Source organism: Tursiops truncatus, chromosome 18, assembly GCF_011762595.2.
Source record: "Tursiops truncatus isolate mTurTru1 chromosome 18, mTurTru1.mat.Y, whole genome shotgun sequence".
Lineage (NCBI taxonomy): Eukaryota > Metazoa > Chordata > Mammalia > Artiodactyla > Delphinidae > Tursiops > Tursiops truncatus.
The window spans coordinates 15,573,153-15,599,704 of NC_047051.1; the positions used below are offsets into that span (position 1 = coordinate 15,573,153).

Genomic DNA, 26,552 nt, shown 5'->3' on the forward strand with positions numbered 1-26,552 from the left:
AACCTTCACTGACTTCGTTTATGTTGTAAGCTTAAACTTTCTTACGACAGCCTTTTCCTTTGCTTAACTAGAGCACGTCTGTGTTTGGGAAAACTGGAGCTGTTGTGACGGCTTTGAGTTTGCCTGGCAGGTTGTTGGGACTTGAAACACTGAGCTTATCTGAAAGCCTCAGAGGTCCTTGCAACACCTGACTCTAGAGAGTTGGGGGAAAGCCTTCGTTTACCCTCAAACAGCTCACCTCGGAACAGAAGAACCCTGGCTCTCGTTCATTAGTTGTTTGTCTATAGAAAGTAGAAGTTTTCATAAGTTTGAAGCAACATGAGAAAAATAAGAGAATGTAGTAAGATTTTCCTAAGGCTAAATTAATTCCACTTAAATTCCTTCAGTAAATTTTTATCAAGTACCTATAATTTGCTAGGCATGGTCTAGGTAAAATAGGCCCAAATCCCTGCACTGCTGTTTTCTGTTGCTGTATAACCAGTGAACACGAATTTAATGGCTTAAACAGGCACCCACTTATCCTCTCCCAATTCCTCTAGATTGGAAGCCCGGGCTGGGCTTAGGTGGATTCTCTGCACAGGGTTTCACATAGTTGAAATCAAGATGTCAGCTGTGTCTGCAACCTCATCTGAGGCCGGGTTCTCTTCCAGGCTTATTCCGGTTGTTGGCAGGTTTCATTTACTGCAACTGTAGGACTGAGGTGTCTGCTTTCTTGCTGGCTGTTAACTGGGGGTGATTCTCTGTTTCTAGAGACCAACCGCCCTTCGCTGGCATGTGGCCCCTTCAATAGGCCCTCTCCAGCTGGAACCTCTCACTTCTGTTTCTGATTTCCAGACCCAGATTTAAGTGGCTCTTGTGATTAGGTGTATAATCTCTTTCTATTAACTCAGAGTCAGCTGTTTAGTAACTTTAATTGTATCAGCACATCCCCTTTGCTATGTAACATAATCATGGGAGTGATATCCCATATTTACAGGTTACACTCTCGCTCAAGGGGAGAGAGTTCACAGTGTGTGCGCGTTCGTGCCATCTGAGAATTCTGCCTGCTCTACAACTGTGGAGTTTACATTCCAGGGGTAGAATGTGGGGAGAGACAGACAATAAATGTAAACATAATTAATAAGTACAGTATATGCAGGTTAGAAGTTGATAAGTGCTGTGGGATAATAAAATAGGGGGAGGCAGGAGTGGAGGGAAGCATTGTAAATAGGGCGGTCAGGACAGGCCTTGCTGTGAAGGTGACATTTGAGCACAGACTGAGGAGTCCTGCTAACATCTGGAGAAGAGCTTTCCAGGCAAGGAGAAGAGCCACTGCAAAGGGCTGACGTGTTAAAGGACTAGCCAGGAGGCTTTGGGGAAAGGCCATCTGCTATTGGCCCTGAGCACCTCTGCATGTTTTTGCTGGATATGCCAAGAATGCCAAGCCCTGACCGAAAGCTGGCTTGTTTACTGCTCACTGTAAAAGCAGTCGATTCCTCAAGTGCAGTGTTCCTCTCCTGTAATGTAGCCACTGCGTGCGCAGTTGTCCATCTAGGCTCTGTGGATTTGGGAGACATAGAACGAGTGCTAACATGAAGCTCTGACAGCTGCTTTTGCCAAGAGTAATAAAGTCCTTTGTCTCTGGCCCAGGAATCTCGTGTCTTCTGCCAGCATCCACGACAATAGTCACAGGCTGGTAAGCAGGGCAGAATCTCACACCTGTGGCAGAAGCCACTGTGGGTGCAGTGCAGTGAGCAAGGGGGCATAGCAGGAGATATTTTTATTCTTTGTGCTGAGCCCGTGTTCCTCCTGGGTTCAGCACTAAAAGGCTTTTATTTTTGTGGAATGATGGTGATACTGGATGATACCTCGTTCCATCAAATCTAGAGGCCATTGGTTGTAAGATACATTATTATGTGCTGATGAAAAGGAAAGATACTGCCCATGAGACTATGACACTATACTTTCATATCACACTTTTTATTTTATATGTATTAAAAGAGCTCTTTTAGACTTGTTTAAACAGAGTTTTGCTTTCTATTACTCTTGTATGTTCATTAAAAGGGAAATATGAGCAGATTAAATTGGTTAAGATAGTCTAAAAATGAATGAGGCTGGGGACACGTGGTTGCTTGAGGCAGAAGCCTGGTGTGTCTCCCTTTGCCTGGCAAAGCAATAAAGCTATTCTTTTCTACTTCACCCCCCCCCCGAAAAACAAAACAAAACAAAAATTAATGAGGCCGTGACGACATCAAGACTGCTGGGCCCACAGTCACCAATTGGAAGATGCCAATGTCTGTAAGACATAATCCTGATTTTTTAAAAGGGCATTTTAGAATAAATTAATTATAATAATTGTTCTTTAAGTGTTGGAATTTGGCAAGACAAAGGTTGCAAGCCTGAAGTTAGTGCCCTCTAATAGTTTTGAAAGGTCAGTGACCCATGAGCTTTATAGCTCCAGAAACTCCTGCCCTAGAGGGTGCCGTGCACTTCCTTTTTGGAGTATTCTTTTTTTCTCCTTTCTGCATTTTAAAATATTATACATGCTGAAGACTAAACACAAATCCCACCCCCAAACCTAAAGTGATCTCTCTCTGGGACTTCCCGGGGGGTCCAGTGGTTAAGGCTCTGTGCTTCCACTACATTGCAGGGGGCGCGGGTTGGATCCCTGGTCGGGGAGCTAAGATTCTGCAAGCCGCGTGGCGTGGCTACCCCAACCTGAAAAATGTAATTAAAACTAAATATAAAAAAAATAAAGTGATCTCTCTCGCCTCTGCTCTGAGCACTTCTGAACTCTTACTGACCGTTTCACTTGTGTGGCATTTGTAATAAGCTGTGTTATAACGTTAGCGTATATTCTTTATTTCCCTCGGTGAGATTGGAAGTTCTGTGAGAACAAGGATTGTTTCTTATGCCTTTTCCCCTTCCTAAAGTGCTTAATTTTTTTAAACAGGTGGAAAATTTGAGAGCACAAATGACCTTTCCCAGCAGTTCTAACCCCATTAAATATGAAATTAACAATGGCTAGTGGGAAAAAAAGCAGATTTAGAGCCAAATGATGCTCATCGACCTGAATAGTTCCTTCAAGATGGTTCGGCCATGATTAATCCTGCATCAGTCAGTGAATTTCTTCCACTGAAAGCCCGTGTGAGGCTGAGTGAGTTAGATCCTGGTGGAAGGGAAGGAAAATGGAACCCTTTTCGCTTAGTTTCCTTCCTTTGATTTCCCCATGGTTTTGAAATTGCCATCCCTTCATTGCTGTGGCAGCCCTTTCAATGACTGAGCTAAGACAAGTATTAATTCTCCCAAAAGTAATACATTCCTGAAAGCAACTGATCTCTAGGTAATCAGGGTAACCCTTCCTGCAATAATATACAATGGAGAAAAGACACTCTCTTCAATAAGTGGTACTTGGGAAAACTGGACAGCTACGTGTAAAAGAATGAAATTAGAACACTCCCTAACACCATACATAAAAATAAACTCAAAATGGATTAAAGACCTAATGTAAGGCCAGACACTATAAAACTCGTAGAGGAAAACATAGGCAGAACAGTCTATGACATAAATCACAGCAAGATCTTTTTTGATCCACTTCCTAGAGTAATGAAAATAAAAACAAAAATAAACAAATGGGACCTAATTAAACGTAAAAGCTTTTGCACAGCAAAGGAAACCCTAAACAAAATGAAAAGACAGTCCTCAGAATGGGAGATAGTATTTGCAAATGAAGCGACTGACAAGGGATTAATCTCCAAAATATACAAACAGCTCATGTAGCTCAATATCAAAAAAACAACCCAATCAAAAAATGGGCAGAAGATCTAAATAGACATTCCTCCAGAGAAGACATACAAATGGCCAAAAAGCACATGAAAATATGCTCAACATCACTAATTATTAGAGAATTGCAAATCAAAACTACAATGAGGTATCACCTCACACCAGTCAGAATGGCCATCATAAAAAATTTACAAGCTAAATGCTGGAGAGGGTGTGGAGAAAAGGGAACCCTCCTACACTGTTGGTGGGAATGTGTAAATCAGTGCAGCCACTGTGGAGAACAGTATGGAAGTTCCTTACTGGTACAGCTACCATATGATCTAGCAATCCCACTCCTGGGCATATATCCAGAGAAAACCATAATTTGAAAAGATACATGCACCCCAATGTTCATTGCAGCACTGTTTACAATAGCCAGGACATGGAAGCAACCTAAATATCCATTGACAAAGGAGTGGTTAAAGAAGATATGGTACATATATACAATGGAATATTACTCAGCCATAAAAAAGAATGAAATAATGCCATTTGCAGCAACATGGATGGACCTAGAGATTATCATACTAAGTGAAGTAAGTCAGACAGAGAAAGACAAATATCATATGATATCTCTCATATGTGGAATCTAAAATAATGGTATAAATTAACTTATTTACAAAACAGAAATAGAGTCACAGATGTAGAAAACAAACTTATGGTTACCGAGAGGGAAAGAGAGGGGAAAGACAAACTGGGAGATTGGGATTGACATATACACACTACTATATATAAAATAGATAACCAATAAGGACCTACTATATAGCACAGGGAACTGTACTCAGTACTCTGTAATGGCCTATATAGGAAAAGAATCTAAAAAAGAGTGGATATATGTATATGTATAACTGATTCACCTTGCTGTACACCTGAAACTAACACAACATTGTAAATGAACTATACTCCAGTAAAAAATTTTAAAAACCCAACAAAACAAACAAACAAAAAACAAAACCCTTCTTGGACTCTCCGGTCTTTCCTTCATGGCCTCTTGTTCTCTCTGCCTGTGTGTGTGCAGACTTCTGTTGTAACTCTTCTCACGTATATTGACTGATGCCCCGTCTAGACTGTCACCTCCTTATTCAGGAAGGATAGCTTATTTGCTTTTTATTCCTAGCACAGCGTTCCTTAGCATGTCTTCCATAAAAGTTTGTTGATGAGTGAACGGATCTGTCCCTTTAAGAGGGGAGGTGGACAAATGGAAGTGTTCTGTGAAAGAAGCACTCAGTTTGTGAATGAGAAGCAACCGAGGGCAGGTGCTGTCAGGTTACCGATAGCGCCTTTAAAGTTGGCTTAAGCCAACCTAAGTGTCCATCAGCAGATGAATGGATAAAGAAGATGCAGCATATATATACAATGGAATATTACTCAGCCATAAAAAGAAACGAAATTGAGTTATTTGTAGTGAGGTGGATGGACCTAGAGTCTGTCATACAGAGTGATGTCAGAAAGAGAAAAACAAATACCGTATGCTAACACATATATATGGAATCTAAAAAAAAAAAAATGGTTCTGATGAACCTAGGGGCAGGATAGGAATAAAGATGCAGACAGAGAGAATGGACTTGAGGACACGGGGAGGGGGAAGGGTAAGCTGGGATGAAGTGAGAGAGTGGCATGGACATATATACACTACCAAACGTAAAATAGATAGCTAGTGGGAAGCAGCCGCATAGCACAGGGAGATGAGCTCCGTGCTTTGTGACCACCTAGAGGGGTGGGATAGGGAGGGTGGGAGGGAGATGCAAGAGGGAGGGGATATGGGGATATATGTATACGTATAGCTGATTCACTTTGTTATACAGCAGAAACTAACACACCATTGTAAAGCAATTATACTCCAATAAAGATGTTAAAAAAAATAATAAAGTTGGCTTAAGCTACTTGGAAGAAAGAGGTAGCAAATGATAGATATTTGGCAAGAGATTCTGACGTTGAATGAATACTTAATAATTACAGGGCAAAATACTAGAAAGATTAACACTTGCTGATAAGCCTGCTTTTGTGCGATCATTTTGTGTTCCTTAGATGTTTTTATGAAACCACTCTACAAACCTTTATTAAGCCCCTTCCATGTGCCAGGTACAGGGAATACAAAAGTACTAAGTATGGAGTCTGTCTTCAGGGAACCCGCAAACTAGTGGGAGAGACAAACAAGTTAGTAGAAGCCCTTATTCTAACAAGAACCCATCTGGTAGTTGTTTGGTTAAAGAAAAAAGCTGATTAAGCAGGAAGTCATACAAACTTATTTTAATCTATAAATACAAAATCATTTGCCAAACTTCTGACGTAAGACCAAGGCCTTGTCTTTGATTGTGAGTCCACTGATTGGAGTTCGGAATCTTCTTTCGTACATAGGGCTCCCCCCACCCCCAATTTATAATTTCCAATTTCTTTTCTTTAGACTGGAGTAAGAATTTACAGGTACTCTCTGTGCCCAGTCTTATGAAAGCTTCCCCGTTATTTTCCACTGCTTCCACCCAACATTTAGGTCAGTGACTTTTTTTTCTTTTTTTAGCTACTCACTTTTACTGAGTCATCCACAGGATTCAATGTAGTTTTTGTAGAAATAATCACATCTTCCTTTTCCCATTCATCTTTCATCAGTTGATGTAATAATTACAATAGCAAGTATAATTGGCATAAACAAATTAGGGAATGAACACAATGATCTTGGTAAGAATCAGTGGGAGCAGAGGTACCTGGGCATAGATGAGTCCAGAAGCCACCAGGGTAACCTTGAGCGGACAGTGGTCATGAAGAGTGCCCTTCAATCTAGTGAGTAGGTCAGGCAGAGGTCAGTTAGAAGCGTGTCTACTGTACTCAACAACATGGTTGAATAAGCCCCATATAAATAAAAGTTTATGCCCAAATTCAAGGGTGTATTAATTCTTCCTGAGGTGCTGAAAAAGATTCACAGCTGCTTTTTTATAGCAGATTTCCAATCTCCTGCAGGAATGTATTAAAAATAATTGCTCTCATTTATTGAACTCTCATTATGTGCAGGTATTGTTCTAAGTATGTGACATGGATTAAAAACCATTGAAAAGATTAAATGAGGAAAGATAAAACAATCCCAAGAGGAGTTTCTATATTATTATCTCCATCTTACAGATGAAATAACGAGGCACAGAGAAATTAAAATAACTTGCCCAGAGTCACAGAGCTAAGAAATTTAAGTGGTGAAGTGGGATTAGAGCCCAGTCCATCTCGATTCTACAGCCAGAGTTTTAAACTATTATGCACTGCATTTTTCTGCTATATTCTCCACCTTCTAGAACTTAAAGGCAAATAATTAGTAAATATTTGAAACCCATCCAGCACTGAGTGATGCCTTTTCTTATAGAGAACAACAGGCTGTTTATTGTGATGGAGTACTGTGATGGAGGGGATCTCATGAAAAGGATCAAAAAACAACGGGGAGTGTTACTTAGTGAAGATCAGGTAAAAAACTCTTCTAATTTGCCTTTTAATTTATATTGGGGGATTAAATTGATAATGTCATAAGTAATAGACTGTTTATATGAAGCATGCTTTGTGGAAGAGAAATACAAACTATAAAATAATGGATCAGTATTCTTGACAGGTCTAGCCTAGGACATGTTTGCAATTGAACTTAAATTGAATCTCTTTTTGAGAGTGAACTTTGCTTCAGAAAGAACCGTGTCTGATTTTTGGACAATCTCACGTAGGATGCCTCTGAGATGAACCTTCATGGCGGAAAAAAAAAAGTGAATGTGGATGTTCCTCAGCCATTTAAAATGTGATGTATTTATAGCTTCACTTTTCTTCCTTTTATCGTTGGGTACTCTGTTTTAAAATAGCTATCCCACTTTGCTAGGGAGGATAGACGCTCTTCTTAGCAATGGCTATGTAGCTTCATTCGCTATTAAGAGAGAGGAGAGAAAAGGTGAAGAATAATGGCCTCAGGTCTCATTGTCTCTTTGCACAAACACATTTTTCTTCTATTCTCTGACCTCCCTTTGATACCCTCTTGGGAGTTGTACTCGTGAAGGAGACAGGTGTGTGGGGTGGGGACTGAAGAATTGGACTCAGGGCCTGTGTGATTGATGGGAAAGGCCACGGCCTCAGGCAGGGCACAGGAATGGCCTGCCATCTTTATTTAGGGCATTTGTTTCTTCGTTCTCTTTTAGCATTTAAGAGCATCAGGCCCAAATAATTTCCTCCTAGAGTTAAATTGAATGTGGTGGGTTTCCCCAGTGGCGCAGTGCTTAAGAATCCACCTGCCAGTGCAGGGGACACGGGTTCGAGCCCTGGTCCGGGAAGACCCCACATGCCGCGGAACAACTAAGCCCGTGCACCACAACTACTGAGCCTGCGCTCTAGAGCTCGCGAGCCCCGACTACTGAGCCCGCGTGCCACAACTACTGAAGCCTGTGCACCTAGAGCCCATGCTCCACAACAAGAGAAGCCACTGAAAGAGAAGCCCACGCATCACAACGAAGAGTAGCCCCCGCTCACCGAAACTAGAAAAACCCCGTATGCAGCAACAAAGACCCAACGCAGTCAAAAAAAAAAAAAAAAAAAATTGAATGTTGTGAATGTATGAATGATTAAAGAATCAGTATCTCTAACCTCTGTAAATTTAATCAAGCATTCTCCCTATGCTCATTTACATTATATATTAAATTCTGTATTTGTAGAAACCCTCCTTTCTTCCTATCTAGGTATTTTTTTGCCGCATTTAATAAAAATACTTTTCTCTACACAATTTCAAACTACATTTCCCGTTTGGGGGAAAGAACTAAAATTACAACTGAATCTTAGTATCTGGAATGTAGCTTTTTTTTCTGTTGTTTTCCTCTCTGTGTATAATTTGGTGGACAAAGAATCATTGAAATTATAGAGTCATTTAAATAAATCTCTATAGGTATAGACATAGTTTAATAAAGAGGCTCATGGCCAGCTAAGAAAATCATATCTAAGAAATAAAATTAAACTTTAAAAAGTTTAAAAGTAAAATATTTCTTAGTTTTATATTATATACTTGTATGTTGATATTTCATTAAAAATTTTAGTAACCTCACAGATTCTCCACTTCTTCCTCTTTCTCTCTTTGCCCTTGACACCTTCCTTCCACTGAAAAGGAAAAAGCAGTGGCACTAGGGTTATCAGGAAACAGAGCTGCTTGTCTACTCTCCTGATGCAGTTAGCAACCCAATGTTAAGAAAAAAGAAGATCATGACTTGCCTCCCTCTCTTTCTTGGTTCTGTTTATCTTTCTCTGAGTGCGGTGTTCCTTTTCATACCAACTCATTTGGATTGCCTTTTCACGCCTCCATGTTTCTAACTGTAAAAAGAAAATAGTACGATAAGATGGTATACCTATTAGCTTCATTCATATAACCGCACACACAAGTATATTATTCCTCTCTTCTTGTATGTTATCATGAAGACATTTCAGTGATCACCAGACTCCTCATCAGTTTTGTTTCATGTTCCCTCTACAGATTCTGAGTTGGTTTGTACAGATTTCTCTAGGACTGAAACATATTCATGACAGGAAGATCTTACACAGGGACATAAAAACACAGGTAACAGCTCAGAGACAAAATCAAGACAGATCTTTTGTTTTCTTGAAACATCTCCAGCAACATAGCATTTTCTCCACTTACAGAACATTTTCCTTAGCAAGAATGGAATGGTTGCAAAGCTTGGGGACTTTGGTATTGCAAGAGTCCTGAACAAGTAAGTACTTTTCAAAAACATTTTCTTTCTGATAGTAACAGCCAAAATATGTATTTTTAGTTATCATGAATTAAGATATTAAGAGCTTGGTTTCCCAATAATTGTTGATAACTGTTTATATAAGTGTATTAAATCATTCAGATGCTACTTTGTCTGAGATTAAAATTTGCAGGTAGATAGGAGAAGGATGGTGGCGATGTATAGTGTGATACAAGCTGATCAAATGAGATGTGACTGAAATGCGTATAAAGCTAGTGAGCGTTTCGTGAAACAGGCAAATTCACACGTGCTGGGGGGAATGTATTGATGCAGCTGTTTTGGAAGACAGCTTGGTGGTCATAAATATCAAGAGATTTTTAAATGTTCCATTTCTGAGAATTTATTCGAAGGGGATAATTTGAAATCTGGAATAACTTAGATGCCTAATAATTGGGAAATGGTCACATTTCATAAAACTTAGCACAGCATGTACCTGAATATTATAAAGCCACTAACATTTATGATTTGGAAGACTTCTTGATAACGTGAGGACAAACTTTGTTATATTAAGTAATAAAAAAGAAAAAAGGGAATTCTGAATTTTAAATATGCTGTGATCACAGCTATGTGGAAAATATGCATGGAAAAAAGACAAGAAGGAAATATGTCAGGATTTTAACCTAGTTGTTTGGGGGTTTTAAGAGTCTGGGTAAATTTTTTCTTCTTTATTTACTTTTATGTTTTCCAAATTTTAAATCATGAGATTGCATTACTTTAGTCACTGGAAAGAGGGAAGTTTTACATGCGAGGGTTTCGCAATGTAACAATGGTACCTCTTCGTGCAATCTTTAAGCCATAAAATTTTTTCTAATGTGTAGATTTTGGGGAGGTGAATTATAAGCTTAAAAATCAATGAATTTTATTACTATATTATTAATATACGGTGTTTTGCTTTATTTTAGTATGTGATACATCAAATTTTGTGTCCACTTTTATACTTTTTTCTTGCATGTATGTGTATGTCTTAAGCCCTTTCTTCAGTAATACACTGTGTTATTTTATTATTTAATATAATTTTGCTAGTACCATGGAACTTGCTAGAACTTGTGTTGGAACGCCTTACTACTTGTCCCCAGAGATCTGTCAGAATAAACCCTACAACAATAAAACGTGAGTTGCTGACGTTTGGTTCGAAAGTCGCAGTAAAATCTGGTGCATTCTTTCTTATGGTGCTTTTGTAATTTCATTTTCTCCACCTGTGAAGTGAGGCTCCCAGTGACTGTCTCTGACCACTTCAGTGTTCTCTGAAGGTTTTGAACTTATTTAGAAAAGACACATTTCTTTTGAAGATGCCAGTGATAGAAAGAATAACATTGAAAATCGCAGTCACTGTGATGTCCATCTGTGTATTTGATTCTCATGCTTTCTAAGCCCTGTTTAGCCTGTTGCAGGAAAGTGCTGTAAATGGGTCAGAAGACGGTGAGGCTGGTGACTGAGTACTGGTTTAGCAGCCAGGAATCCTAATATTGACTCAGTCGGCAATTGCACCAAGTCAGTCCATCTCTGTGGGCCTCAGTTCCCCTACCTGCAACAAAGAGAGCTGGTAATAGTTAAGGCATAGGTAGACAGGTAATTGTTAAGGCATCTTCCAGCTTTAAAATTCAGCTGGCTTTTATGTATGTGGTACCAGAGCGTACTGTCAGGAATAATAATATTAATAGACACAGTGATAAAAGATGAAGATGAGGTAGTTTTTACTTCCATGGAAGGAGAAGGAAAAATTTTCACTTTTCAAAGCTGTCTGCCAGCTGAACCAGTTGGCCTTGCAGGAAGACTGAGTTTCTTTGTGGAGTTAATGTCTGTTTGTTTAGGAAAATACCCAAGGGATATTTGGCTGTTTTACTTTGAAAGAGAGGGCAAAGCCCTAAAAAAGAGTGGTAAACATTTCTCCACATAGTGAAAGAGCAGGCATTTCTTGGAGACAGCCTCTGACTTAGAGAAGGGGTTTGGCCTCAAGCTGAGCCGGAATGCAGCTTGTGTAACGGGGGTAGAAGGGCAGGCTGTCCAGAGCAGAGCACAGTGCTGCATAGAGAGACCCCTAGCTCCGCAGCATTGCTTTGTTTCCTTGCACTGCATTTTTAAGGATTTGAGTCAACATTTAAATATGCTGGCCTGATGCTTTCAATAATTGGAAGATCCTAGCAGTAATTGTTATGAAACCAGATTCATTTGCCTGATGAACAGACAGGCCAAATGCTGAGGCACCGAGGTTTGCAGCAGAGAAAGGGTTTATTCACAAGGCAGCCAAATGAGGAGACTGGAGTACAAGTCTTAGATCTGCCTCCCTGAAGGTGAGGGGCTTGAGATATTTACGTGTGGTCTTTGGCGTGGTCTTAGGCCTGGGGAAGGAGGATTGGAGGTAGGGAAGAGGTGAGGTAACTGGTGTTCTGGATACACATATCTGAGTTACCTCCTTCATAGGATGCATGTTCAAAAATGGAGGTGTTCAGCATGATCAGCGGGTGGTGTTTTGGGCCCTCTGAGGTCAAAAGGTCATTCATTGGACACCTGCACAGGCCTAGTTTTAGCACATTTTTTTCAAGTTCATTGAGTACCAGATACTCTGGTCATCACTTAGTCTAACTTTGGTTTTGTCAATAGCCTTGAATAGAATATTCCTTTCTAAATCAACCAGATGTCACCCTTTGAATCAAACAAATCCATGTTTGAGTTCTGCCTTCCTCCTCCAGATTGCTCAAGATTCCACACATGGACACATTTTCTTCGAGCTCATCACATGAAGTAAATATTGAGCCATCAGATTCTAGCAAAGCCTGTATACCTTTTCTTTGCTAGGATTCTGACAAACTACAAATTTTCCCTCTAGTCTCATTAAGAATTGATAATGTACTGAAAGCATTTGTGAAAACTTGTCAACCTATGTAAAACTGTAAAGATGCACCAATATAATGTACTGTAAGGATAGAGGTTTTCATTGAGAACTACTGATATTTCTTAGCCTGTCAACTCTTATCTTACCCAGGGATATTTGGTCTCTTGGCTGCGTCTTATATGAGCTCTGCACACTCAGACATCCTGTAAGTATATTAATCGTCAGATTAATCTTGAACTACATAAATGAAATTAACCTCTTGAGAGGAAAAGGTTAATGTTTGGTTTTATTAGATTGTTAAAAATTATATGAACAAGCTATTAACAAGAATGACAGCTCCATATATACTGACATGGAAAGATATCCAAGCTATATTATAAAGTACACAATCCAAGTTGGAGAATAGTACCTGTGGCATATTTCCATAAAAATAAATTATGTGTGAACGTATCAATACATAATCAGCAAAGGGAAAAGGTGCGTGGGGCGAAGATTGTCGGAAACCAGGCACAAGCTTCCAAGAGCCTTTCCCAGTAGAGTCACACAGGAGGCACTGATTTCTCCAGCAACAAGTTGTGACAGTACATGTGAAATGTAATCTACCAGGGAAGCTCATTCGAGACCCGGTGTCCAGGGTTTTTGTTGGGACTGGTCATGTAGGCACCTCTGCCTAGCAAGTGCCAAGCTTCTAGATTCCCAGGAAGAAAGCAGGTATTCAGCATAAACCATGTTGTTTGCACAATGTGGGGAAAAAGAGAGCCACTCGGAACATTTTGGGAATGGTGAGAACTCTCCTGAAATCCAAGTTCCCAGATGCCAGCCAAGGGCCAATGTAAGCAGGCCTTTCTAAGGATAGCAGTCTTAGACCATCTATGTTACCTCTTTTGTACACAGCTGTCGTTTTGTTGTTATTGTCATTATTTTCAAATAGTAAGTGTCAGATAGTAAGTGTCTAAGCCAAACCTGATCTTTTCTGCCACGCCATTCTGCCCAACATTATCATTATGTGTAAATAATGATGATCTCATACAATGGAATGTTTTCTGGTTTATGAAGAATTTTTGAGGAAATGGTTTATGTTATATTAATTTAAAAAGCAAGATATAAAATTTCATATTGTTATGATCTCAACTTTGTAAAATAAACATTATTTTTAAAAAGACTAGAAGGAAATGTACCTCTGGGTGGTGAAATTGTATGTATTTTGCCTGTTTATAATTTCCTATACTTTCCAGTTTTTTAGAATGAGTAAATATTTTGATACTAAGAAAAAAACTAAAAAAACCCTTTTTTAAGTAGGACGACATTTCATTGAATAACCGCCTACAGTATCTACTCATGAAAGATTAGTTGATGGAAACAGTTCAGGGTAGACCATAGTGCTTCTAATTAAAGCTATATAACATTGTTTTGTTTCTTGATATTACTTTAAATACTAGCATTGAATTTTTCTCTGATTTAGTATCACCATTCCTTGTCTTTTCAGTTTGAGGGTAACAACTTACACCAGCTGGTTCTGAAGATTTGTCAAGCTCGTGTTCCCCCAATATCTCCAAGGTTTTCCCATGACCTACAGTCCTTAATATCCCAGCTCTTTGAAGTATCTCCCCGAGCTCGACCATCCATTAGTTCCATTTTGAAAAGGCCCTTTTTAGAGAACCTTATGGCCAAATACTTGACTCCCGAGGTGAGTTTTGAGACGATTCTGTTTGGATTTTGACAGAGATTTTTACTAGCAGGTCCTGACACACTGTTTGATTTTAGGTCATTCAGGAAGAATTCAATCACACCCTCAGACATAAAGCAAGATCGTCTGCTTCTCGACCTGCTGAGAAGGTGGTCCCAGGTAAGAATGATTTAACCATGCAATCAAAAAACATTTATTGTGTCTCACGCAATGATTTATAATATATGGCTGATAACTTTAGCAGAGAAATTCCTCCAAACATGTTGAACATGGACATTTTAAAAATATGGGCAGTATAAGCAGAAGAAAAATTATCTTGTCAAGTGGTGACCTGGGGGCGTGCCTGTGTATCTAGTTTATGCATGACCTGGAGGATTCATCTCCTCTCTTCTCATCAGTCCGGAAAACTTGATGAAGCAGTGGATTTGCTGATAAAGAGATGCTCAAAGAGGTAGAATCTAAACTTAACTTTTGTGTAGGGAAGGGATAGAGAGTCAAAGAAGGTTCACAGACAGACATGGAATCATGAAATGAAGCTTATTTTTCTGAAATAGAATGGACTGGCGATTAAGAGTTCTCCTGCAGAGGCCTGTTGGAGCTGAAGTTAGGATCTCGGACCTAACTGGTAACAGTGGGAGAATGTTATTATGTGATCCCCAAAGAAAGCAGCTGATACTTTATGGTAATGATAAATGGAGCAGCAGTTGTAGTGGTGGAGTTAGGAATCAGCTGATGAAGTACTGTGTGTGTGTGTGTGAAAGAGAGACAGACAGACAAACATTAAAGAGAAAAATTACTAATTCAATTGATAATTGTGAAATAAGAGCATCAGGATTTTTGGCCATGACCAAATGTCTCAACTTTAAGGATGAGAAGTAGAAAATCTCTCCAAGGAATGGATAATGGGGGAATATTATCCACTGTGATGGAGAAACTAAAAGTGAGAAAAGTTATAAAGGGAAAGTGAATTAATGATTCTGCCATGTTTAATTTCATTTGCCATCGTTATATATTAGTCTAGATTGAGCATATTTAGAAAGTAGATAAGTAGAGGACAAGAGAAAGTGTATTGTCTACATTTCTAATATAGGACAGATAGGAAAACAAGAACACATTTTTTTTTTCTATTTATTCTTGGCTGCGTTGGATCTTCGTTGCTGTGCGCAGGCTTTCTCTAGTTGCGGCGAGCTGGGACTACTCCGCCTTGTGGTGCACAGGCTTCTAACTGTAGTGGCTTCTCTTGTTGGCGGAGCACGGGCTCTAGGCGCGCGGGCTTCAGTAGTTGTGGCTCGCGGGCTCTAGAGCAGAGGCTCAGTAGTTGTGGTGCACGGGCTTAGTTGCTCTGTGGAATGTGGGATCTTCCCGGACCAGGGATCAAACCTGCTTCCCCTGCACTGGCAGGCGGATTCTTAACCACTTCGCCACCAGGGAAGTCCCAAGAACACATTTTGAAGGTGACAAACACAAACATATTCAAAGACCTACTCATCCATTTCAAACAACAATGCAACATGAATGCTGTGGCCTGATAACCCAAGCTCTGATGACTACATTTAATTACTTGTAATTAAATTAATTTAGTTAATAACTTAATTACTAAATATGCCATTATGTTATGCATATTGTTTCCATAAATGTTAATTCCCCAATTTTTAAAAAGTAGTGTTATATATTACTGGAAATATGTAAAGGAACACTGGAAAAAATGGTTTCCTCCATTCAAAGAACATGTGTAGTAATTTTCCATCAGCACTTCTCTCCATGGGTATAAATGTCTCTGGTTAAAGAGAGCTTACTGTGTTATGAAATGCCCCTTATACTCTCACAAGCATAATATGAATGATGTGGAAATTTTTAAAAAATTAAGTTGTTTTATTTTGGTTAAATAAGATTTTAAAATGCAGAAAGTGAGATTCCAGGGAAAGTGCCTGCCAAGATCAAGGAGGAAGGACATATATAGAAATGAATGGAGACCGCCAGCTGGGGCCCAGAAGCCCATATCTGTAAGTCATGCTAAACCCTTCCTCTGTTTTTTTTAGTGGATGGCATATTCTACAGAACTACTTGCACATGTTCATGAGGTACAAGGTCATTACTTTGGGGTTCACTAGTTTTGTGCTTGTAATAAAATTCTGTAATGAACATTAAGGTGGTACTTCATGGGACAACTTCAAGTTGTTATTTTTAACAATGCTGTATTCCTTATAAGTATTCTATACATTAGTTTTGGTTTTCTTTTTATAATTCAAATTCTTTTAATTTCTTTAAGTAAATAAGGTTTTTCTATATAGGACAAGTGAGTAGCATAGTGGCGGAAAACATGCATTTCATACTCTTAATTCTGATGTTACATATAATTGAGAAATTTTTATTATATAATCATTGATTTTTTTTCCCCAGAGTTTCTTCATGCCAGTTATTTGAATCCACTTCAGCAGAATGTTGAATCTTTTAGTTTATGCTAGTGAAATGCTTCTGGTACATAAAAATGGCTATTGTATTTTAATTGAAAAATTGTATTTTAAAAGAAGGCTTATGGTAAAAAAAAAAAAAAAAGAAGGCGGCTCATGGTATAAAGTATGTTGTGATTTAGAATACTCTGTAGCAAACCCTGTAGGAGACAAAAAAAAACCCAAAAACAAACATCTAAAAAGACTCATGGATGGATGGGGTTAGGCGAACCCATTGACATTTTCTTAATCCTTTGAAAGTTTCTCCTAATGCAGTGAAATGAACGGGCCTGCACAGGAGCCACCTCTGATGTTCTCATTACCATTTGGGACTTTAGAGAAAATCCTAAAGAAGCTGTTTTTTCCTTCTAATACTTTTCTCTATTTCTAGCCATTTTTCAAGTAATTAGTAGTAACTTCTTTGTGTTGTACCTAGGCAAACATTGTAAAACTAAGAAAACGACTTCACACTTTAAAAGATTTTTAAAATAAATATACAATCTATGTTTAGACTGATAAGGAAAATTATATACATTTACTTTAATATTTGAATAGAATATATAAATGTGCCATTTTTGTAAGTTAAAGATGGTTAAATATCTACAATTCCATATGGTTCATATGTATATATATATATGAGCCATACAACATGAAGAAGAACAAAGAATGTAATGTGTTACTTCTTTACAGTGAGTAAATTTCAGTTTTAACCACTTGTTTGGTTATTCGTATTTCCAGTTATAAGTTCCAGACCTTTCCAAAGGTTTGATCTTCGTTTTTTCTTTTGTTAGCAACTGTTAAGTGGACAGCATGGTCACCATAAATTGACCCTATTTTGCTATTTAGCAACAGGGTCTTGACTGGTTTTCATATGTTAATCTGGTCTGATTCTTGTCTTCCAGCTCAGTGGCCCCTACTAAGGAATGCTAAGATAAACGTTTGTTTCTGGTTCTCCTCTCATGCTGTTCTGGTTGGGAAGGGTGGTGAGGCATAGCTTGAGATGGTCATAAGCTGGTCACAGCTGTTACATGACTTTCCTTGTGTTTACATGGGAAGAATTGACTCTGAGTGATTCAGCATCTTCTTTCCTTCCAGTCATGTTGCCATTTTGTATTTAGTAAATTTATCAGAACCTAAACGTTTTGCAAATCCCCAAATCGGTGAGTTGCACAATACAGTATTCTCCCATAAAGTCTAGTAAGGTGTAAATAAATTTATGAAAAATAAGAAATAATAATGCTGAGTTTAGTTCAGATCTTGGGTTGGATAGATACTCACTCGCTAGGTATTTCTGATACACTAGCCATGAAGTATACATGATTCATATTCACACCTTAGCAAAATTATAAACTGCACTACAGTACTTAGACTTCTAAAACATTTTTCAGTTCTAGGATTTGGGGATTCTAAGATCACTCAAAAACAAGTCTAAAGCAAAAACAAGATAGCTCCAATGCCTTGTCATAGCTGTGGTCACTATCAAACTGTCAGTTGTTATAGACTTTAATCATGTATTTAAAAAGTATCTCTCTTCTTTTTAATCCCTCAGATAAAAATGGTAGAAAGGCCCAAACTTGCTGCAGTGTGTGGACATTATGATCATTATTATGATCAACTTGACTTGTTGAGGAAGAGAGCCAATGGACAAAATTACCACTATGTTCCTCAAAAAGATACCAGAGTTGAGGAGAATTATAATCAGGAAGAAAGCCACAGTCCATCTTCAGGTCAATGGTAATGTCATAGTCTACTTAAACTTGGGTCCTCTGAAAATAGTTTGCTATATCAACATTTATTCTGAAGTCCTTCCAGATTCTCCTAAAACATCTGGAAAGAACTTCCAGACGCTTCATTTAAAATACTTAATTCACAGTTCCCTTGACCCTTTTTCATCTTAACTTTGATGTAGCTAATCTTATTCATGTAGCCATTTGACTGTGGGAACAGATTAATGCTCTTGAATTTTTAATGTCTTTTCTTTTTCCTAGTAAATTCCACTATCCGGGAGTGATGAAAATAGTTGTATATGTATCATTTTCCAAATATTAATATTATTAATATTAATAATAATTGAATTGTAATCAAATTATAATTTGACACCTACTGAAAAGTGAAATATATTTCATTTAGCATTTATATTCTTGGGATTTTTCAGAATATGGATGTATTAGAAAGAAAATAATATAATTATGGTGTACTTTCAAAAAGTTTACTCCATAACAAATTTCTACAGATCTACAATACTTGTTATGGTTTCTTTCACACTGATGTCAGTGTTCTGTGATCAGAATGATTGACACCCATCCACAGCCCTGAAGACCTAAGTCTGAGGGGCATGTTTCAAAAATGCTTTTGCCATCACACTTTTCCTTTCAGTGTTGGGAATTTGCTAACTTTTGGTGTCTGTGGTTATTTATTGTTGAAAGTTTGGACAAACAATGAAACATATGAGTCTATATGATGGTGATCTCATCAGATAGCTAATGAACATTAGATAAACAAGAATAATAAAAGAATGATTTCTCCAGAAATGCGTGGTGGGAAAAGTAGACATTTTATTTTTAAAGATATTGGGTGCGGTTATGGTTTTTTTCCATCTTCATAACATATTTTTAATGACCTCCATGATCATCAAAAGTTATGTGTTCCATTCGTTCAAATTATAATATTCATATAGGACTCAACTAATGAGTGACATATTTTACATAAGAACTAGGTACAGGCACAAAGCTCCCTTTCCCTTTTCTCAGCCACTGGGAAACTGTGGCTTCCACCCTTTGTCTAGATATGAGAGCTGTCAAACTATCAAATTATTTTGATTATGTGTGATTGTATCTCCCAAACTCTCACATAAAATGGTAGAAATGTCCTTCTCTTCCCTGTATGCTGCTGCCCATCATCTTATGGTGTTCCAGGATGCCCCTCTGATGACTGGTAACCCCTCCTCGCTGTTATTCCAAGCCTCCGCCCAGCTTTCTCTCTATCAGAGCTTCAATTCCATGGGAATCAAGTCTTGATGTACTCGTCTGGAGGAAGAAGAACCTATAGAGGGTTGGGGAGAGAAAGAAAGACAGAGAGAGAGAGAGAGAAGAGAGAAGAGAGGAGAGAGAGAGAGGAGAGAGAGAGAGAGAGAAGAGAGAAGAGAGAGAGGAGAGAGAGAGAAGGGAGAGAGAGAGAGAAGAGAGAGAGAAGAGAGAGAGAGAGAGGAGAGAAAGAGAGAGAGAGGAGAGAGAGAGAGGAGAGAGAGAGAGAGAGAGAGGAGAGAGAGAGAGAAATAATGTCTCTTGAACAGCCCCTGGATGACTGAATAGTTTTTCTCATGGAGATAAGTTTCTGAGAGGAATGCTACATGTTAGCCCTCACCTGAGTCAAGCACAATCAATGTGTCAGACGCTGGTCAGGAACCTTCACAGAACTTGTCTCTTCTAATCCTCACATCACCCCCTGTGAGATTGGTATTGTGCCCATTTTACAGATGGGGAACTAAGGCCCAAAGACTGTAACTAGCTTATGATTTCATCATATTTCTGAACAACTGATTTATTAACTTGACTCTTCAGAAACTGGGGACCACTCATCCTGATGTGCCTAAAGGAGTTTCTGAAATGGCAGTTCTGTCTTTGGAGCCCAGGAAGTTGCTAGAATTCCAACGAACTTTATCACTAACTCATACTATGATCTGAAATGTGGTAGTTTTTGTTTAGCAATCTGTAATTATAGAAATTCTTGTAGGAAATTCTGAAAAAAAGGTAAATATCTAGAACATAGGTACAAACCTGAAAATGGTTTGACTAGAATTGACCAGGATTGTGCTGGAAAAACACTTAAACATTTTGAGAGATGGAGAAAGCCTCATTTCTTTATTCATTAAGCATTTGTGAGCCAGCGTGAGGAGCAGAGGTGAAGGGAGGGGCCCCCGACCTGCTCTAAGGAGCTCAGAGTATCGTGCAGGCAACAGACGAGCAGCTATGAGTGCAGTCAGGGTGACAAGGCTGTAGATCAGACACCTGCACACAGCGTGAGAAGACCCTGCTACGGGTTTTTTCTCTTTCCCTCCGACATATCATAGACTATGGGTGGACTGATTCCTGCCCTGAAGAAAAATCATTGTAACAGAATATTTTTCGGTTCTATCCTGTCCTGTATCCCCAGTTTTACTGTTCTCTTTACCTCCCTTTCTTCTTGATTTCAAAGCTGTCTTCTTTTCCAATGTACACATTCTGTAACTTCGAATTACGTCTCGTACTCGGAACATCACAGGTGAATTGTGATCTCATTACAAAGCTGAAAATTCGCTTGTCGAATTGGTGCCTGTGATGAATTAAAATTTCTACTCAGGCTGAACGTTTGTATTTCCTAAGGCTTGCTGAGTACCTTCAGAGGAGATGTGAAGCTCAACGACATAAGCTGAAAGTGGAAAAGCAATTGGTAAGGAAAATACCAAATATAAGAGGCCATCAGGAATTTTCTAATGCTTTCTCTGTTCACAAATATTCATGGATCCTGAAGTCAAAGTTCATTCCACATAGATGATTAAGACTATTCTCCACTTTCCCCGGTTTTTAATAGCTAAAGAAGATTAATGGGAATAGGCTTCAGTTAGGGTCTGGGAAGCCTAGTCCCTTCCCTGGCTCCATCACTTGCTATGTGACCTTAGGCAGGACATGCCACCTCTCTGAACCTCAATTTCCTTTTCTATAAAAGCTGTAGATGGGCTTCAAGGGCCCTTTCAGTGCTGCAATTCTTCGATTCTGTTTTATTAGAATTCTACACATTTTCAAAGAGGGATTACTGTACTTTATTTGAAATGAAAGTTAACCTTTACTCTTAAGTATAGTGTCAGAATTCTGGGGCTGAGCGAGCTTGGATACACCTCCTATTTGTATTGCTCTTATTTTGAACAGCTCAAAAGTTCTAATTCTCTTCCCCTACCTAATCTCATGCCCCAGGGGTTGCTAAACTTTTACAGGACTTGGATTTCCCAATTATAATTTAGCAGTTCAGAGAATGAATCTCGTTGTCTCACATGGTAGCGTAAAATATTGATTTGCTTAGACTAAACAACAGAAATTGTTTTATTTTCTTTACTTTTTAAATGTTTCACACTTAAACTAAGAAAATTCTACTGCTCAGTATAAAAACAAAACAAAACTCCCAAATACTGAGATTGATGATATAATTATTGTTTAAAGGATGGGGGTCAAGGTCAAATCATAAGATGTTTCCAAAATGCAAGTACGCTTTCTAAATTATTTCATTCTAATAATAGGGTATTCGTCCATCTTCTGCTGAGCCAAATCACAACCAGAGACAAAAGCTAAGAAGTAATGGGGAAGAGCCTGGATTCCAGGAGCTGCAGTTCAGGAGAAATGAAAGGAAGGAGCAGGTTTAAAACTGTCTGCTTCCAGGGCTACCGTTGTACTTCTCTCATTGTCTTTTGTGCTGTAATGGGATGTTGCTTTTAGCATCTACGGTGCACCTGAGAGAGCCCGTTACACAAACACTTGTTGGACACAGTGGTGTGACGCGCCATGCTGGGGTTCAGGGGAGAGAGAGATATGTATTTCACCTTCTCAGAGAATGCAGTGTCGATGAGTTCATAAGGCTTTTTACCTCAGATTGATAAAGTAACTGTCCATCCTGAACATTTTTGAAATTTGTATTAGTTCCCTAGGGCTGCCTTACAACAAACCGGGCAGTTTAAAATAACAGAAATTTATTGTCGCACAGTTCTGGAGGCTTGAAGTCCAAAGGGAAGGTGTCAGCAGGGCCACACTCCCTCTGAAACCTGGAGCGGAATCCTTCTTTGCCTTTTGTTAGCTTCCGGTGGTTGGTCCATGATGTTCAGATGCCCTGGTTTGCAGAGCCACAACTCCAGTCTCTGCCACCGGACATGGCATCCTCCTTCTTAACAGGACACCTGCCATATGCATTAGGGACCCACTCTGCCCCAGTGTGACCACATCTTAGCTTAACTACTCACATCTGCAATGACACAGTCTCCAAATAAGATCACATTCTGAGGTCCTGGGGCTTAAGACTCCAACGTATCTTTTGAGTGGGGGGACAAGATTCAACCTATAACAGGATTATATATAAAGTAATTGTATGTCAGTAATGCATTTGGGGTTATATATAAAAATGAGATTATCCCAAGAGGCCGTATCCTCACTGGGGAGAAATACCACAGCCAAAGTGTAAGGCAGATTATCATTTTCGGGAGCAACGGCTCTTCCCTTACTCTATATCACACATTTCTAAATTCATAGGCTGTCCTGGGGACTTCCCTGGCGGTCCAGTGGTTAAGACTGTGCGCTTCCACTGCATGGGAACTACGATCCCGCATGCTGTGAGGTGCGGCCAAAAACAAAAAATAAAATAAAAATAAAATCATAGGCTGTCTAGAGATTATTCTGTCAGGTTGTTCACAAACATTTAACATTTCGGGATTGGGATTGCTTTCCAGGAATACTGGAAGCAGCTAGAAGAAATACGCCAACAGTACCACAACGACATGAAAGAAATTAGAAAGAAGATGGAGTGTGAACTGGAGGTAAATAAATTCATTCTTCTAAAGGAAGCGTTGCTCTATTGATTCAGAGCTAGCTCAACTGAGCAGGTATTAAAAGTAATGCTCTTCTCATCGAAAAGATAAACTTTATCATGCAAACTTTAAGTAGGAAAGCTGTCAGATTTAATGGAAGCCTCACTCTATTATGGTTTACTTGAGGCTGCAGAAAGTGATGGGGCTGCCAGTCTCAGTTAAGAGCGGCTGTTATTCAAAGTATGGTTGATCATCTTCCCCATGAATCAGTCAATAAGTATTGACTGAGCAGTACTTTACTCGGGAACTGGATTAGATGCAGGAGGTAAAGTTCATGCCCGTTGGGTAGGAAAAGAGACGAGCATTTACTGAATTCAGCTATACTGGAATAGTCTCACATGCAGGGGTAAGATTTGAAAGGCCATATAAGGCAACATGTGAGTGCAGTGGAGATGATTTTTGAAAAATCCCTTGAAGGTGCCACCCTGGAAACTCGTTCTTCCAATTCTCAGATCATTGCTTTTTCAGTAGAGCTCCAGATGAGATAGCTGGCCTGTGTCTGGAGACCACAATGCATGAAAAACACCCCCATGTTTAATTAGAAACACCCTCAGCGCCCGGGAATGTTCCTCCTATGACGGGCTGGTGGGCACCAAGAGCAGCCGGGGACACAGCCGGCCTCTCGTCTCACACGCACTCGAACTACGCACTCATTGTGCAGAACCTGCCCACACTACTGAAATTGATCTTTCCCTCTCACCCTGCCCCACCCCTGAGGGCATACAGACGAACTAATATAGGTGCATTATGGTACCATTCAATTGTATGCACTGAGCTCTGAACTAGAGCTTTCACATACATATCTCCTTTACTTATAGCAGAAGTTAAATAACTCACCCAAAGTCACTTAGATATTACAAGGCAGACTAAATAAATATCTGATTCTAAAACCTCTACTCTTTCTAAATAGTTAAATAAATAGTTGGAAAGATATGAAGCAATGATCCAATAAGGCTGAATCTGGTTAAGCCTCGTGAGTGCAGGGGAGTGAAGATGAGTGGTACAAGCAGGTGGAGGATTTTTCTGGAAGAAGAGAGATGGGGCCAAAACTGGGTCTGAGAAGAAGAGTAGAATTTGGAGAGGCAGAGCTAAGGAAGAGGGCATCTGAAGGAGCCACGCAAAGCTTCATGGCAAATGCCGTGGGCGGGGGCAGGCTGGATGTGCTTCTCCCCAGAGCAGAGGTCTGGTTAATGGTGGGGGGCCTCGTGCCATCATCAGCCCCGTTTTTAAGACAGGTCTGCGATGGGAAGCCTGCGTCCAGGGAAGATGGACAGCAGACTTTTCTAGAGAGCCCAGGAGAGAAGCACTTGGGGGATACCAAAGGGAGCCGTAGAGAAAAGAAGCCATAAGAGAGCTCTCTCCAGTCATGTCCTCATTAGATCCCATTCAGGTCTAGCGGGGGACATTCAGAAAGTGGCCTTCAGAACTGATGCAGAGCCAGTCTTGTTGACTGTGTATAATTTATGTTGAAGGAAGACTCAAAAATAAGTCATAAAACATATTTGGTGAAGAAGAGTGACCTGCTCATCCACCAAGAGGCACTTGAGGAAGAAGCACCTGTGCAGGTGATGGTTGTTGTTAGACGATGCTGTGTTTCCCAGGGAGTTCGCTCCAGCCCGCTGTTCCTGCCCCTCCCTGTGCAGTAGAATCATGTGGGAAAGTTTTAAAAAACGGAAACAGGGACTTCCCTGGCAGTCCAGTGGTTAAGACTCCGTGTTTCCACCGCAGGGGGCACGGGTCTGATCCCTGATGGGGGAACTAAGATCCCGCGTGCTGCGCACCGCGGCCCAAAACAAAACAAAACAACAAGGAATAACCAAAGTCAAACACCTGGGCTCCGAATGGCCTGGGGTGGGGCCAGGTGTCCCGTTTTCAAGAGCTAACTGGTGAGCTGGTGCGGCCAAGTTTGAGAACTGCCTGCAGGAACGTCCTCTGGTGGCGTTTGAGTCCGAGCCTCAGAGCATCGGTCTGTGAATCTGACGGTTAATTTCTGTTTCAAAGTTATCTTTTTGGCATGAATAGGGAACCGGGCAGAGCTGAATTATCAAATGGTTCTCAAAAGACTCTTCTTTTCCTTCTGGGAGGTCTTTCCCCTTCATCCTCAAGATGCCCCGAGGGCTCGACTGAGGGTAGGTCAGAGGAACCCATGCTGAGTGAAGGCTGAACAGCCTCCCTGAGTGTTTTGCTTTGTGAAAACCTGGAGACCTTCACAGGAGGCGGTGCCGAGAGCTCTAAAGTGGACTGAGGTTGAATTTTCCACCCAGTGGGGTGGATGGGGCTTAGGGGTCTAATGTAGCTGTATTTTAAGGGAAAGAAAGCAGTATGACACTTCTCATGCAATTGAGACAACCAGACTACACAATCAAATCAGACAGCCAACCTCACAGATATAAGTAAGACACCAAGTCACGTCCTGTTTCAGAGCGTGTAATACTGCGAGGCAGGAAAACACGCTTCCCAGGGTTGCAGGGCAAACGACTGATAAAAATTCAAACTGACAGATGCGGTGTGTGAAGTACGTAGACGAGGCAGTAATTAATTCTAAGGGGGAGGTGATAGGGACCTAATGTGAAATGGTGGAGAGAAAAGAGCATTTATACACACACACACACACACACACACACACACACACACGGAGACTCATAAGTTTCTGGTTCGGAAGGAATAGTACATTTTACCAAGATGGGGAAGAGTGGGGAGCAAGCTTCTGGGGGAAGGGCACTCGAGAGAACCACTTTGGATGTGCTGAGTCAGGAAGATCTGAGAGATCACATCCCTGCTTCGCTTCGGAGCCTTTGCCCTGCTTTTCCCTCCACGTGGAACACGCTTTCCCCAGACCTTCACAAGCCAAGGTCCAGCACCGTTCCAGGGCTTAAATCAAATGCCACGTAGGCTTTTCCTGTATCACTCTCGTCTGCTCTTCGTTTCCTATGCTACTACCCTATTTTATTTTCTTGATAACATTTAACACCTTCTGAAATTATGTCATTGCTTTAACTCATTTATTACCTATCTTACTCCAGTAAAACGTGAGTTCCGTGTCAGCAGGGACCTTCTGGTCACGTTCTGCACCAACCCATTGTGTAGGACAGTATCTGGCCCGTAGTGGGTGCTCAGTATGAAACTGTGGAATGAATATTAAAGTGAAGATGGTACCAAACAGGCAGCCGAATACGTGAGTCTGAAGCTCAGAGGGGAGGAGAGATCAAACCTGAAGAGACACGTTTAAGAGTCATTGCATAAAGATGGCATTTAAATTCATGGGAGTTACTGAGACCCCTGTGTATTAAGGAAGAGAGGGGCAGAGGGCCCAGGACTGAACCCCGAGAAAGCTCAGGATCTAAAGTTCACCCCTTGACCATTCCTTTGAAATGCTTGTCAGTACTTCTATAGTCTTCTCTTCCTCCTTCAAATTGCCCATCAATTTTTAGAG

At 40.0% G+C, this 26,552-nt stretch overlaps 1 protein-coding gene across 13 annotated transcripts in view; it reads left to right on the forward strand.

The window, feature by feature from the left end:
- The window catches only part of NEK5 (NIMA related kinase 5), a 56,243-nt gene that overhangs the window by 12,236 nt on the left and 17,455 nt on the right, over window positions 1-26,552 (forward strand). For 7 of the 13 annotated variants that reach the window (XM_033843806.2, XM_073795115.1, XM_073795121.1 and 4 more), the window contains 13 exons: window positions 7,145-7,242; window positions 9,269-9,352; window positions 9,436-9,506; window positions 10,569-10,655; window positions 12,529-12,583; window positions 13,865-14,065; window positions 14,143-14,224; window positions 15,956-16,068; window positions 18,065-18,249; window positions 20,877-20,943; window positions 21,785-21,901; window positions 22,982-23,068; window positions 24,592-24,684. In XM_033843806.2, coding sequence (XP_033699697.1) covers window positions 7,145-7,242; window positions 9,269-9,352; window positions 9,436-9,506; window positions 10,569-10,655; window positions 12,529-12,583; window positions 13,865-14,065; window positions 14,143-14,224; window positions 15,956-16,068; window positions 18,065-18,249; window positions 20,877-20,943; window positions 21,785-21,901; window positions 22,982-23,068; window positions 24,592-24,684 — 1,340 coding nt within the window. Of the gene's footprint in view, window positions 1-7,144; window positions 7,243-7,490; window positions 7,562-9,268; window positions 9,353-9,435; window positions 9,507-10,568; window positions 10,656-12,528; window positions 12,584-13,864; window positions 14,066-14,142; window positions 14,225-15,955; window positions 16,069-18,064; window positions 18,250-20,876; window positions 20,944-21,784; window positions 21,902-22,981; window positions 23,069-24,591; window positions 24,685-26,552 lie in introns of all 13 variants that reach the window. The other 6 variants (XM_073795123.1, XM_073795118.1, XM_033843812.2 and 3 more) reach the window with 5 other exon arrangements.